The sequence below is a fragment of the Telmatherina bonti genome, assembly GCF_933228915.1.
Source record: "Telmatherina bonti genome assembly, chromosome: 16".
Lineage (NCBI taxonomy): Eukaryota > Metazoa > Chordata > Actinopteri > Atheriniformes > Telmatherinidae > Telmatherina > Telmatherina bonti.
In genome coordinates this window covers 19,804,977-19,818,484 of record NC_136614.1, presented here as the reverse complement: position 1 = coordinate 19,818,484, position 13,508 = coordinate 19,804,977, and the positions used below count along the sequence as shown (strand labels likewise).

The 13,508-nt window shown below is 40.9% G+C and overlaps 1 protein-coding gene across 1 annotated transcript in view; it reads right to left on the bottom strand.

Annotated features, from left to right (window-relative positions):
- Positions 1-13,508, bottom strand: part of syne1a (spectrin repeat containing, nuclear envelope 1a) — a gene marked incomplete at its 5' end in the record, with an annotated part of 122,127 nt that overhangs the window by 61,192 nt on the left and 47,427 nt on the right. Inside the window, 7 exons of the mRNA XM_079255095.1 lie at positions 1-38; positions 938-1,093; positions 2,365-2,508; positions 2,847-3,029; positions 5,232-5,409; positions 10,205-10,341; positions 11,713-12,072. The exon at positions 1-38 is cut by the window's left edge and continues 127 nt beyond it. Coding sequence (XP_079111221.1) covers positions 1-38; positions 938-1,093; positions 2,365-2,508; positions 2,847-3,029; positions 5,232-5,409; positions 10,205-10,341; positions 11,713-12,072 — 1,196 coding nt within the window. The remainder of the gene's footprint in view (positions 39-937; positions 1,094-2,364; positions 2,509-2,846; positions 3,030-5,231; positions 5,410-10,204; positions 10,342-11,712; positions 12,073-13,508) is intronic.

The window sequence follows — 13,508 nt, the reverse complement described above, 5'->3', positions numbered from 1 at the left end:
TGTTCCCCTACAATGCGTTCAATCCTGGAGGCTTTATCCTGCAGATATGAAAGCACAGCAATGTAAACACACTCTTCCAAGTCTCATACCGGCTCTATGAGAGCTGAAAATTACAAACATTCAACTATGTCTTCATATTGTTCCACTGGTGTTTGAAATTAATCTTGTTTTTCCTCACAGACATCTCAAGAGACTTTCCCACCCCCACATTACAGCACAACACACATTTCCACTGATCAATCGTTCAACTTGGACGTCTATGTAACTGCAGACTGAAGAAAGTAAAAACTGGAATGACAAGTGGAATTTTTAAATGATTGAACTCCTGTTTCTTCGTCTGGCTGGGAAGAGGACCTAAAAATAGCACTGTGTTATAGGCAGCAAAGTAAATAAACCCCATTCATCATCGCCGTGGAACCTTCATTGTCCTGAGGTAAGATGGTGCTTTGCCAGGGAGTGTGATGTTTTGTTCTACAATTCATCAAATTAATCGTAAGAGTGTGACCGATCTAATGAGTGCTTCAAAAAGGTCAGCTTCCAGGGCACTGACACGTTTCAGCTCTGACATTTTAGAAGTGATTTCGTGGATAAAAGAAAACTACACCGGTTTGGCCTTTTTATGTTGATGAGACGGCAACCGCAAAGACCTTTGCAAGGTGAGACAGATTGCTGTGCTCAGGTAAATTACTCTGGACACCGAAACTAACTTGGGTGTAATAATTTCCCCAGTGGGGATCTGATTAGAGCACCATTTGCTGAAGGTAATAATCCATGATTACTCAGAGCAACAGTGACCACCGTGGCTGGACGGACATTTGTACAGTTTTTAATCAGCAGAACATGAATCAAGCAGAGCATGCTGCAGCATTTCTGCGACAGAAGCACGCATTTAGTTAGGGAAAAGACAAGGGTGGGTTACTGCTGCAAGCAGTGTTACCTTGGTTAAGTTGCTGAGGGCTAAATACTGTGCTGACAGCTGAGAGACTCGGTGGACGAAGCCCTTTCCAGCTGCTTGTCCCTCCCAGAGATGATGAGCTCTTTCCCTCAGCCTGCTCAGCTCTACCTCCCGGCCAGCCATCTCCTCCAGTACACACTGGATTGGCACAAAGCAGGAGGAGGAGGAGGAGGTGGTGGTGGAAAAAATGGATATGGAGCAATGTGATGTTGAAAAGTGACAGATTGAAACGGGTTGTTTTGTGCAAGCACCGTTAAGAGGGAAAATGAAATGACAAAGAAATAAAAGCAGGAGTTTTTCATGAGGCAGGATGTGTGAGGGGACACGGGGGGGGGGGGGGGGGGGGGGGGGGGTGCAGGGTCAAGTTAACATGTCACAAGTAGTTACACAGAGGAACAACAGCATGTCATACATACACAGTTAAAAAAAAAAGGGACATCATAAAACAAGCATCAGCAGTACTTCTCCTGATGTTCAGTTTTAAATAGAAATGCTGTTATTCAGTTGGACATCACAGCACAGAGCAGGGTAAGAATCGAAGGCTGCAGAAGTGGGGGGTGGGAGATGTGACAGAGTAAAGAGGATTTTCCCAACACAGGTTCAAACACTGAAGCCTGCATGTATTGTATTGTACTTCAGGTGCTGTGGGTAGGGTGGTGGGGGGGGTTGATGTAATTACCTGCAGACGGCCAGATGAATGGTAACGATAGGAATTGCTACAGCGACGACAGAATAAACATAAAAATAGCTATAATGATAAGGGAAGAGCTTTGAGATGGGCTTGAGATTTTTTTTTCCTCTGTTGTCAGTTTTATCTTTTTAAAGCTTTGTGCTTCTCTTCCTGTCTTGTGTCTGCCAGACGTAGCAGAAGCTGTTATCGCATCCAGAAAAAAAGGCCTTTCAGCCGCGCAGTGCTTCAGCTGTGACAGAAGGAGAATTAATTAGATTTCTGGACCTCTCCTCTGACTATTGTGTCAAGATGCGGCTCTATTTTGATCCAGTGGTGCTCAACAAATGTAATTAGGTCCTTCTCTTTTCCCCAGTGATTTGAAATTGTACTTTAGGGATCCATATCTGATGGAGAGGTAACTATTTAGCATCCTGCTTAATATTCAATTTACAATGCAATGACAAGATTCACTTAAGTGACTAGAGGAAATGAGAAAACATCAGTGACAGCAGCTGAGAAAAGAAATGTAAAAAGGTTCTCGCTCAGTAACGTAATTCAGTTTCTCAGAAAACCTTTATGGCAGTAACAATGAACATCTGCAGGAGCAGAATCAATGCAAAAAACAACAGATGGACCCATGAATAAACTAAATTTTTATAGAAGTAATGTAACTTTTCTGACATCTTGGAATTCAGGCACCCTGACAAAGCAGAACAAGGATGACTTTGGGCGAAAATACCTGTAGTTTGCTGAGCTCCTGCTTCTTGGCTGGAAGGTCATGAAGCCGAGCACTGCTCTCTTGAACTCTAACCTCTGTGCTATTGAGCCAGTCCTGCAGAGGCTCAGCGCTGGCCTCAAACTCCGTCATCTGGGACTGCAGATTCTAGTTATGTAACACAGAGACATAATCTGTCAAACACTGAAACAATTCATTTCATTAGCCAAATTAATCGCCAATTATATTCTGATGTTTAATCTAAGATAACAGGACATCCATACTGATGTTGTATTTAGAATGTCGTCCTCTATATTAAACAAACTGAATCAATACTTGAACATAAAAAATGTCTAACAGTAATAAAGGGTCTGACCACTTCAAACACAATCCTGTTTTATTCAGATTGGCTGCATTTTTTAAATATAAAGATAATGCAGTGAACTTCAGTTTGTTTTTGCAAGAAATGCTTTCTGCAAAGAAAACTGTATTCAAACAAAGCCAACCTTGAGTGCATCTTCTCTCATTTGCAGGTTGTTCATCAGGCCCTTCCAGTCCTCTCTCGCATTTACCACCTTGGCCTTGATTCCCTCCACTCTGTCTTTGGACACTACGGCCATCAGCAGCTCCCCACTGGCTCCTACTGTACTCAGTCTGGCCTGGCCATTCTCCCTGTCACTCAGGAACTCCTGAGAGGATACACAGACAAAGACAGAGGAGCAGTGACTATTTTACACATGCACATAAAAAGGACGATGGCATCAAAGTTATAAAATGGACTCAATGGAAAAACTTATACTTGCTTTAAGCTTTGCCTTCTCATGGCATGTGACTATCCCTTTTGTTTATATTTGTCTGTTTTTACAATGGAATAAAAATTAATTAGAGCAAAACCAGCCATTTGTATTTCTAAATGCGGAAGAAGGAGGTGTCTGAAATAGAAATGCTACTGTAGATAAGGCTAGTCAGTGAACCTGAAATGTTTGGGTTTCTCTGTCGCTCCTCCATACCCACCCACTGACAACGTACATGCATACAAAGACACACATGCTTACGCAGCCTGCAAACACACCCCTCCCTCAGAGCTGAGCTGATGACAGTAGCGCAGCAGGGACCGCTCCACCATCTGTGCAGTCAGCACATCACTGCAGCTCCTCACACAAGCACATAAAGTCTGCAATCTTAACTCAGTCTGCCTTTTTATCTCCCTCTCCTTTTAGTTTCTCTCTCTGCTCTGCATTCATTCACTGTTTTATTTTTCACACTTATGACTATTCTCATCCTACCAGTGCAACTGTACAACACCAATTAAGCGTGGCACAAAGGACGCCCTCGCCCCTCCCACACGAGCCCTCCTGCAGGTCAGTCATGCGGAAACATTGTTCCACATTCCTCACCAAGTCAATAATAAATAAAACATGATTACTTCCATATTTTTCTCTCTTCCACATATTTGACAGAAGCTCGAAAGAAATTCCCTTTTATTCTCAAAGACACTTTAATCTCTTCTCGAGTACACATAAAAACCCTCATCAGCACCTCATTAAAAATGTTTTTTTGCAGAAAATGTTCTTTTAAAAAAAAGAAGAGAGAAGGAAAACCGCACCATTACACAGTTTACAGTCTAGACAGAGTTTTTCCTGCAACCATGTGATTGATGACTCAATAAATAAGCGAACAAAAATAACAAAACACCGAAAGCAGAATTGAGTTATTTTTATCTCCTAACAAGAGTTCAACAATAATTACAGCACTTTTCCTTAGAAGTGAGGCGTTTGTGGTGGATGTGGTCAAAAGCCTGCAGGATAATTAACTGTCTGGTGCAGGGATTTAGGGACGTCTACCTCAACAGACAAGCACCTGACTCTTAGCCAGGACCCTAGTGTGCTCTTGAAGAGGCTGCCAGCATCTACATCTCAGAAAGAGAGATGCACTGAGACATTTTGAAGAGAATTGCAGAAGAATCCCACTGTGGAGTTTCTCTCATCCCTTTTGGCTATTTTCCCGCTTCCATCTCTTCCTGCCTACTTCAGGTCCCGTCACTCCAACAAGCCCAACAGCAGACGTTGAAGAGCGGTGCGTGTTTATACAGTCATTCCCTTCAGAAATCTCCCATCGTAAGTTGGATGGATGATTCAAATATTACATCATTTTCCTTTGTAGTAGCACTCTTTGCTTAGCATGCCAGCTATCCACAATGAAAGTAAAAGGCAAGCTTTGGTCTGTAATTAGCAGTCGGAGATTCAAAGTGGACCCAAACTTGTGAAGATTTTGAGCCTTTCAAGGAACAGACAATATTACTTGAAGCTTGTTGATTTAATGCCCTCAGAGGCATAAAACTATATTGACTACACTACCAACAGATGCTGACTGAAACCATCAAGGCACCAGTGGAAATGATTAATGGCCAGTAGGAACTAGACAAGATGGCCATATTCAGTGGGAGTTTTTACATGAGAGAATATGAAACCAAATTTTTAACTATCCCTCTGCCATTCTGCTAGCATAAATTAATTTTAAAAAAATCTAATTTCTCCAAAGACTGGATGTCTCCCTCGAAAATAAACAACAACATTTAATTTTCTGCCTTCTGTTCCCCCTCACATCTAAACAAAATATGAGGAAAACTGTTCTTATTACTTTTCTGTGTCTGGTGAGTTGGGGAAAGCTCTTTTTGTGCACATTTGTTGATGATTTTTATATTGATGGTAGCAAAAGCTGAATCTAATTTAAGTGACGGCAATAATATAAAAAAGTAATCTGAACAGAATTTCCTCTGAGTGACAGATATTGATATGTGGATAAAAAATGTCACAGCTAAGACTGCAAAACACTTTACCACAAAACCTGTCCCCGTTTTCTGGGAATAAGAAAGAAAACATATCTCTTACTTGGATTCTCTGCAAAGCAGTGGAGGCCTCTGTGACCGTCTGTGGCACATCAAAGCATTTGGCCGTACTGATTTTGGCATTGACCAGCCACTGTTGGAAGTCTCTCAGGGCTGCACGGAACCTCTGCTCCAATAAGCGCTCCTTGTTTTGACACTCCCTGGATGCACGAAGGCTAAGACTATAGGTAAAGAAGAAAGACAAAGAGCTTTAACATGTTGTTCACAGTCTTCTCCCTTGAGAAGTGAACAAAGGGAAAAATAATACACAAGAAAAGATCCAAACAGAGGAAATATTTGCCGTTTACTTCTGATGTGTGTTTATCACAGCAAAGAGAACAAACTCAGATGCTCTCCATACAGTTCTGATGTCATGGCGGAAGAGATGCCTGTCTCTGATCAGGAATGAGAAATGGGCAGGTGGAGAAATGGCAGAGTGGGTGAAGTGGAAGGAATGATGTCGGGTCAAGAAGAGGGGGATGGTGGTAAGGGGCACAGCGTGGGAGGGGGTTGAGAGGCAACATATGATTGGGGTAAGAGTTCACATGGGTGACATGATGGAGAGAATGAGGCATGACAGCTTGCTGCTATAAAAAAAAGTGTGAGATGGAGGATATTACACCGAAGGGTGTCAAAACAATGATTTTTTGCCTGATAGAGCTCATCACATCCTGACTGTTTAGTTCTTTGCTCTTGTACCCATTAGTGCATAGAGTCAGCTAACATTACAGACAAGCTGATAACACTATTTATCACAAGCATAATGAAACTGAGTTATTAGTTTGTTTGTTGAATGAAACAGATTTAAGATGATTGAATCCTTGTATGACCACCATCTCTAATTAAAGGGCTTAAAATATTGTGTTATTAATATAAACCTGAATGCTTTTATTACATTAAATCATTTCCAGACAATACATTTTTTGTTATTGTCCAGGGTGAACCCTGCCTCTCTACTGCTGGGATAAGCAGTATAGAAAATTAATGGATGGATCGACATGTTTGTTAGAGAGCAAGGGTGTAACCAAGGTGATTACTGTATTATCATCAAGCAGCTTCTTTACATGAAGAATAATGAACCTGATAAAAAATTTAACTGAGATTTAGGCCCAGTTTTCCATCTTGGTCTTACCCTTACAGTAAGGCACACCTTTCTTTTATGAATCAAGGACTGTAACGGATCCATCCAAACAGCCCAAGATGGCTCGGTTAAAGGGGCTAAACGGTCGCTTATTCTTATGCCTTAAAGAAAAGGGTAGCTTTATTTCTGCAAAGTAGCAAGATTTAGGCATGGGAAGGAACTGGGATTGTTTATTGTCAGGAACAGTAAAAACTGAATTTTTGAGAAAGGGAACAGCATTTGAGATATGACAACTGGGCAATCAATTGTTGTTACAAGCGGTCAAAGGTGTCCGAAAAAGAACACACAGAAAGAGAGAGGGAAAAGAGACATGATTTAGGTGCAAAAAATTGGAAGAATTTGCTGCATCAAGAGACGATTATCTTCCATTTTCACCAAACTGTACAACAAGGACTTTAAAGGTGATTGAACAGACTGTGTTTTTTTTCACTTGAACCCTTTGAACTTATGGGCTCTTCTAAAGCAGGGGCGAGGACCAAAGTTGGTCCTCAAGGGCTGTTGTCCTGAAGGGTTTTGATGTATCCCTGCTCCAATACACCTGGCTTACATTAAATGGATCTAAACCATCCATTTTGTGCAGATAAATCCTTACATTTACTCTAAAAAGTAACAAATACCAAAAGGAAACTTTATTAATTAGCACATGTGATAACTGCCCAGTATTTGTAAAGCATATATTACTCTAACACTTACTTTTTCTTCCTTAACCAATCATTGATGAGCTATACGTTAAATTTCACAGAATTTGCAATAATTCCTAATTAATGAATCTGCAGGATAAGGACAAGACTGTGAAGATGAAACTCTAGTGTGTTTAATGCCATAAAAAGATAGTCATTACAATTAAACGACAGAAAAATCATTTAGTCAGTCATGAATTGGAAACATAAGTCTTCTGTTGATGCCGGATTAACCTCATTAAACTGTGTGGTGAGAAATTCCCAAAGCAGATAAAACATCAGTAAAGCTCAATCTTTCAACATCTAGCATGTAAAAACTACAATATAAACCTGAAAATGTTAAAAAAAAAAAAAAAAAAGAAGAAATAACATCAAATATTAAATGTATTGTTCACTGGGAGTAAAGACTATTCAAGATAAAAATGCATCTCGACATCCTGCGGCAGACGGCAGGTAAAGGTTAAATGAGAGATGGGAAGAAGTGATAGCAATATGACAGTTGGGAAAGTGCACAGCTGGTTAAGAAGACACCACTGTCCAATGGGAGGCATAAAAAAAAGACAGAAATACCAATATGCATTGCCTCCCCTGCAGATGATCACTCAAACACTCTTGAATGGACACACAGAGGCAGACACAAACACCCTTGAGTTTTAATGTTGTGATGAGGGCATGAAAGGCTAACACGGCAGGGACAGCATGGGGTGTAAAAAAAGCCCTTTTTTCTGCTGTGACAGACAGAACCTGGCATGTGCTATGTTTAGAAAGGGGGAGATGGCTTTTTCTCCTTTGCCTTCTCCTCTGGATTTTTCCCCCTCTCTGTTCACTCATCTTCTTGTCGTGCTTAATGCTGGGCAGGTGCAAAGAGTACACGGGCCAAGTCTATGACAAACTGAAAAGCCAAGTGAATGTAAAAAAGACGCTGCTTTGCCAATCGCCAGCCAAAGCCAATTAATCACTGCAGCTTTTCCAACATGTTTACTTCACACAGGTTCTCAGCCAAAAAATATTAATAATAGTGCAGCACAGCTAACAGCTTCAATCGAAAGTAAGAAAATCACTCATACTTGGATGTGCTTGTACTGAATATGCATGGCTGTCTAGGATGCTTTTCTGCATGCTCTATTGTTCTTTTGACAAGGCAACGCATGGTGTGATCATAAACAAGAGCTCAGTGAACAGATACTCAATTGTAGCTTCAAAGTGGACAATTAGAGCTTCGTAACCAGAACAAAGTATGCAATTTATTATTCTAAAAATGACAATTTTGCATAAAATTAAACCACAGAAAGACAGCAGCGTGGTAAACAAGCAGAGGTGAGAGAAGGTGGTAAGTGTTACTTAGCAACTAGTGGCTCTGCTGCTCATTTTCACCTTTCACCTTCATCTGGCGGACACACATGACACATCTATGTGATGGCCATATGTGCACACACAGTCTTCTGCTATAAACGAGCTGTTAAAATACGTGATCTGTATTTTTATCTTTTTGGTTATTGTTCTCCTCAAAGGCGAGGTCAGTATGTATTCAGTTAGTTTGTCTTTTAGCAAGCTCTTTCAAAAAGCTGAATTAGTCATTTTCAAGGTGGTTGGATCATCCACCTCTTCACACATCCAGTTTGTCCACTTATGGTTAAAGGGTCGGTTGGGGGATAGCGGTGTGTGGCATCAAAAGTAACAATACATGACTTAGTTATGAGAAGGGATGGATAGTCAGACTTTAACTTCCAATAGGTCACAATGAGACCTACATTTGTTTTGGTATTCTCTCTGCATCTCTACTAATTTATTATAAATTATGTGTGAACTATGTTCCGTAATTGTTGTTTTGAGATACTTTAGTTTGCTTAATGTGCAATATACATCATATATCTAAGCTTTAGCATGAAGCTGCACTGTTAACCCACACTGTTTAAATCCAGGTTACAGACCTGTTCTCAGCTGCATTTCAGAAGTTTTATTCAAAGCTATCTTAAGTCCAAATCTGTACTTTCTTTTACACTGGAGGTGATCACATTTTTAATAGTTTTTATCTAATGCCATTTCCTTTTCCTTGCTTTTCTTGTTTTAGTTTTAATGTTTATTTTCTCTCTCTGTAAAGCACTTTGAATAACCCTGCTGTTGAATGGTGCTATATAAATAAACTTGCCTTGTCTTAGCCTGTTGGATTAGCACTTGACATGTGTGTGTATCAGCTTGAGATTTTTTTCTCCTTAATATTTTGGTAATTACACTTTTTTTTCTTACGATGCTGTGTCATTCAGGAGATTTCTGCTGGTTAATCTGGGCACATTCTGGGCTCAAACACCTCTGCACCTCTCTATCAGGCTACAGGAGCAGACAGAAACTGCAAACAGAGCAGTCGAGAGTAAAGGGGGAGGGATAACAGCTCTTGTTAACAACAGATGGTGTAAACTTGAGCGTGTCACTGAGGAATGGATCTGCAGCCGTAATATTAAACCGCTGGTTGTGAGTTACATGCTGTCGACTGAGAAAGCTCACCTGAGTTACCGGCTGATATTAAATCTGAAAACATGGGCTCAGCTGTTGAAAAGGAACAATTAGAACAACAATCTGCACTTCAGGAAATCATGGTAGGTTTTTGTTTCTTCTGCTGCATTTCAACTTCCAAATAAAATTCTTATTGAGATTGATAAAGTATTTAGTTTTGATGATCAACATCCCCTTTAAGACTAAAATGTTGGCACTTATGTGAAGCAGTTTGATCTACATTGCAAACTCTGACTTCATCACACAGAGTTAAAAAAAGACTTAAATTGAAGACAATTGACAGAAAACACCATTAAAGTGATTTAAAAATCAATCATTCAATAAAACAGAAAGACATTAAGAGTGTTAAATTAAAAGGAGACACTTACATGGACATTAATGGACTGTGCTAGTTTAAAATACAATGGAAATGGTGAGCTGCTTTAATGATTAGCCTGGACGTCATAAATTTGCTGAATAACAAGATTTTATCAAAAAACCTAATTGTTTCATTTCATCATTACATAATGAAATGACTTCACTGCACATCCATAATCAGGAACATTTCATTATGAGATTCAGCCATTACAAATGTGAAACATTTTACATCCTCATCAACACACAGACTCAACGCTCAGTAGCACATTTCAGAACGATTGCTCTCACCTGTTGTGCTGTTTGATAAGCGCAGTGACCCGGTCTGATTGCGAGCCCAGGTCTCTGGAGTATCGCACCAGGTCATTCAGTTGGCTTTTCAACTTCTCTGCCATCGGCTCAGCGCTCTGCAAGCTCTCCAGGATCTCCTTAAAAAAACAGAAAACAGATAGCAGCTGGCTCAGTGTGTGTCTGTGTGTTAAGTAGAGACAAGCATCCAATGGATCTGCATGACACCCTTCAATCAGTTCATTCCTATTCACGTCCTGGCTCAGTTTTCTTGCGTTCACACACACACACACACACACACACACACGCTCCAACACATACTCACAGGGCTGCCTGTTCAATAGCATTTCTGTTCTCCGTGGAGGGAGGCAGGAAGGAGCTGTGGATAGCGTTCTCCCGCTCTCTTCAACGTGCCTCACATTCTGCACTCACACAGTCATGAAATCCTCTCCCATAAAATATGAACAAGCTCCGACTCTCACTCATTGCTCTCTATCTGACGTGCGGCGATTAAACAACCCCTCCCTCCCTTCTCCTGTGGACTCGTTGCTCTCTTCTCGTTTTCTCCCTCCTCCTGTGGCTCTACTACTTTCTCTCCCCTCCTCTCTCCCTCCTCCCACTCCTACCACTTATTCCCTCTCACACATTTTTCCTCCCTCTCCTTCTCTCATGCTCTCTCCCAGTGGAATTCAGCTGTCAGCCCTCACAGATGCAAAACTGGTTCAAACACACGCAAACAAGCGCGCAACAAAAAACACGACCGGACACAGGAAACAGGCTGGAGGAGGAGGAGAGAGGAGCGGAGGAGGGGGGAAAACTCCTCCTCTGTTCTTTGACAGCCCCAAATAGAGGAAAACCGAGAGAGGCATGGCTAAGGAAGACTTGGGAGGAGTGCAAGGTTGGACGGGCTGCCGTGGCCTTGACAAGAAAGAGAAACTGTCACACTGGACACATCCTGCAGAGGTAAAAGGCAGAGTGGTGGGGAAGGTGAGGGGTATCAAGACATAACCCCACCAGCCAAGAGAAATAAATCTGCACAGTTTGTTTCAACTAAGTCAAAGCACAAACTGAAGAAAAAAACAACAACAAGAAAACAATAAGGGAATGCTTGGAAGGGAGAGATAGAGGAAAATAATGGCAAGAAAACACAAAAGAAGGAGGGGTGAATGGAAAGGCAGTGGAAGACAAAATAAGCGGGAAAGTGATGGGATTGTGTCATTCCATCATTCCTGTAAAGCTGATTTACAAACTAATCTGTTTTTAGGATTTACTAATCGAATGGATAATTACTGGCGAGACAGAGTAGCTGAATGCAGGGGATGTATGCACACTCGGAGGCCATGTGGGTTTATGTGGGCGCTTCCCATTAAACGTTGCTAATCACTTTCACTGATAGTGCAGCACTGTGCACAGTGAATTTGTATAATTGTTCTTTTTATAATAAGCTATTGTAGGAAGATGAACAATGAATCATTAATGTTGGCATTATTATAATTTCAATCTAACTCTACCTTAGCCAGCTGCCATCCCTCCACCGCTTCCTCGCCATTAGTCCGACCTTCAGCTTTAATCAGCTCCTGACTCCACCCCCTCAGACGTCCATCAAATTCCTTTAGCTCGTCCTCTAGGCGGGCAGTCAAACGGTCATATTCCTCTTCTGAAGCTGTAGCAGCAGCAAGGGCCCCTTCTAGTCCATCCCTGGCCCTCAGAGCGGCCCCCTCCCACTGCTCCAGAGCGTGTGACAGCGCCCCCAGCTGTCGATCCATAGCCTCACAGCCGCCTGCTGCCGTGTGCTCCGCTGTGGCGGCTGCACTGCGACGAACTCGGCTCAGACGGTCTCGACCCTCCAGGAGTCGGCACTCCACACGCTCCTGGAGAGATAGAGAAGATAAATTGGAGGCAAAGTTGCTACGGAAACTGTGGCTAAGGAAACTCTAATCTCTGGATGTGCAGTCTTTTCTATTTAAAGCTGCTTATGCAGTGCTTTTCTTCCACGTCTCCTGCTCCATCATCATTTATATTTATCACTAATTCTTTCATTCCATCGGTACTTCATCAGTAGGACACTGGTACATATTTTCTTTTGTCATATCAGCTTTTTATCCTCCTCTACCTCCATTCCTTGTTCTTTTTGGGCAGCACTTAGTAGGGGGCTGAGTTGAACAACAAACACTTGAGAGAGATTAGATACCAAAGTGTATTTGACTATTTAATTGTGTGCGAGCAAATTATTAAGAACATTCCTTGTACAAACAAGAAATCATCTTTTCTTCTCTACTGAAATATTTCACACCAGAGCACCACAAACACACATGTGATAATTAGGGCCCATGTGTAAAATTTAAATGCAAATTAATTTCTCCTCGCACATTTTCTCACCATTGTAAGTGCAGATTACTGAACAGGGAACAGCAGAAGCAACGCTTCTCCAGTTCTTACAGAGAAAATAATAATCCAATCTTTTCGCAGTGAATTATAACAGGAGAGATTTAGATATTTAGCTTTGATATGGGAAACAAGCTGGGAACCAATTCCAATTCCCCACATGATTTATTCTCCTTCAAACTGAGAATCCACTTAGATTACGTAGGTTAAATTCTGTTAAGTAATCAGTTATCCTCAGCAGAGATAACAGGAATGACATGAGGAAACAGCACTCCCTCAATTATGACCCCGGTGTACCTGAATCTATTTTTACATGCAAAGCTGCTGTATTTTAATAGACATATAATCAGTATCTTCTTTCAAACATCTTCATTACGGTTAACACCATTGACAGCCAAATGTTGAGAAAACAAAATATTGTCTAAGCTATATAGGACTCACTTATGTACTAAGTGTGTCAGCTTTTGTATTTATTTAAATTGCTTCTTTTATATGTTATGTATCATGTTATCAGTTTCATTTAGGTTGCACAATCCTCTAATGAAACATAATATAATTATTCTAACAGATTCATCATTTTCACTTTTATTAGCCACTTAAAAAACACACCTTGTTGGCTAAGGTTGTCAGTGTCATGCGAGTAAACATAAATCAGTAAGTACTCCAAGTGGATGCTAATTGGAAAGTACATTTATGTTATGGCTACAAACTAATACAGACTGATACAGTCACCTCACAGAGTAGGTCACACAGACTTTGTGATTAAACTTATCTCAAATATGCCATATTTTGTTTCCTACATGTTAAATTTTAAAAAAAAGTGTTTGTGTTATGGAGGAACACCAGCGACAGAATCCCCTCACTGCATGTCTGCTATTCTTCAAAGCCCCATGTCATTGAGATATGAGATGGCTGTATTTAT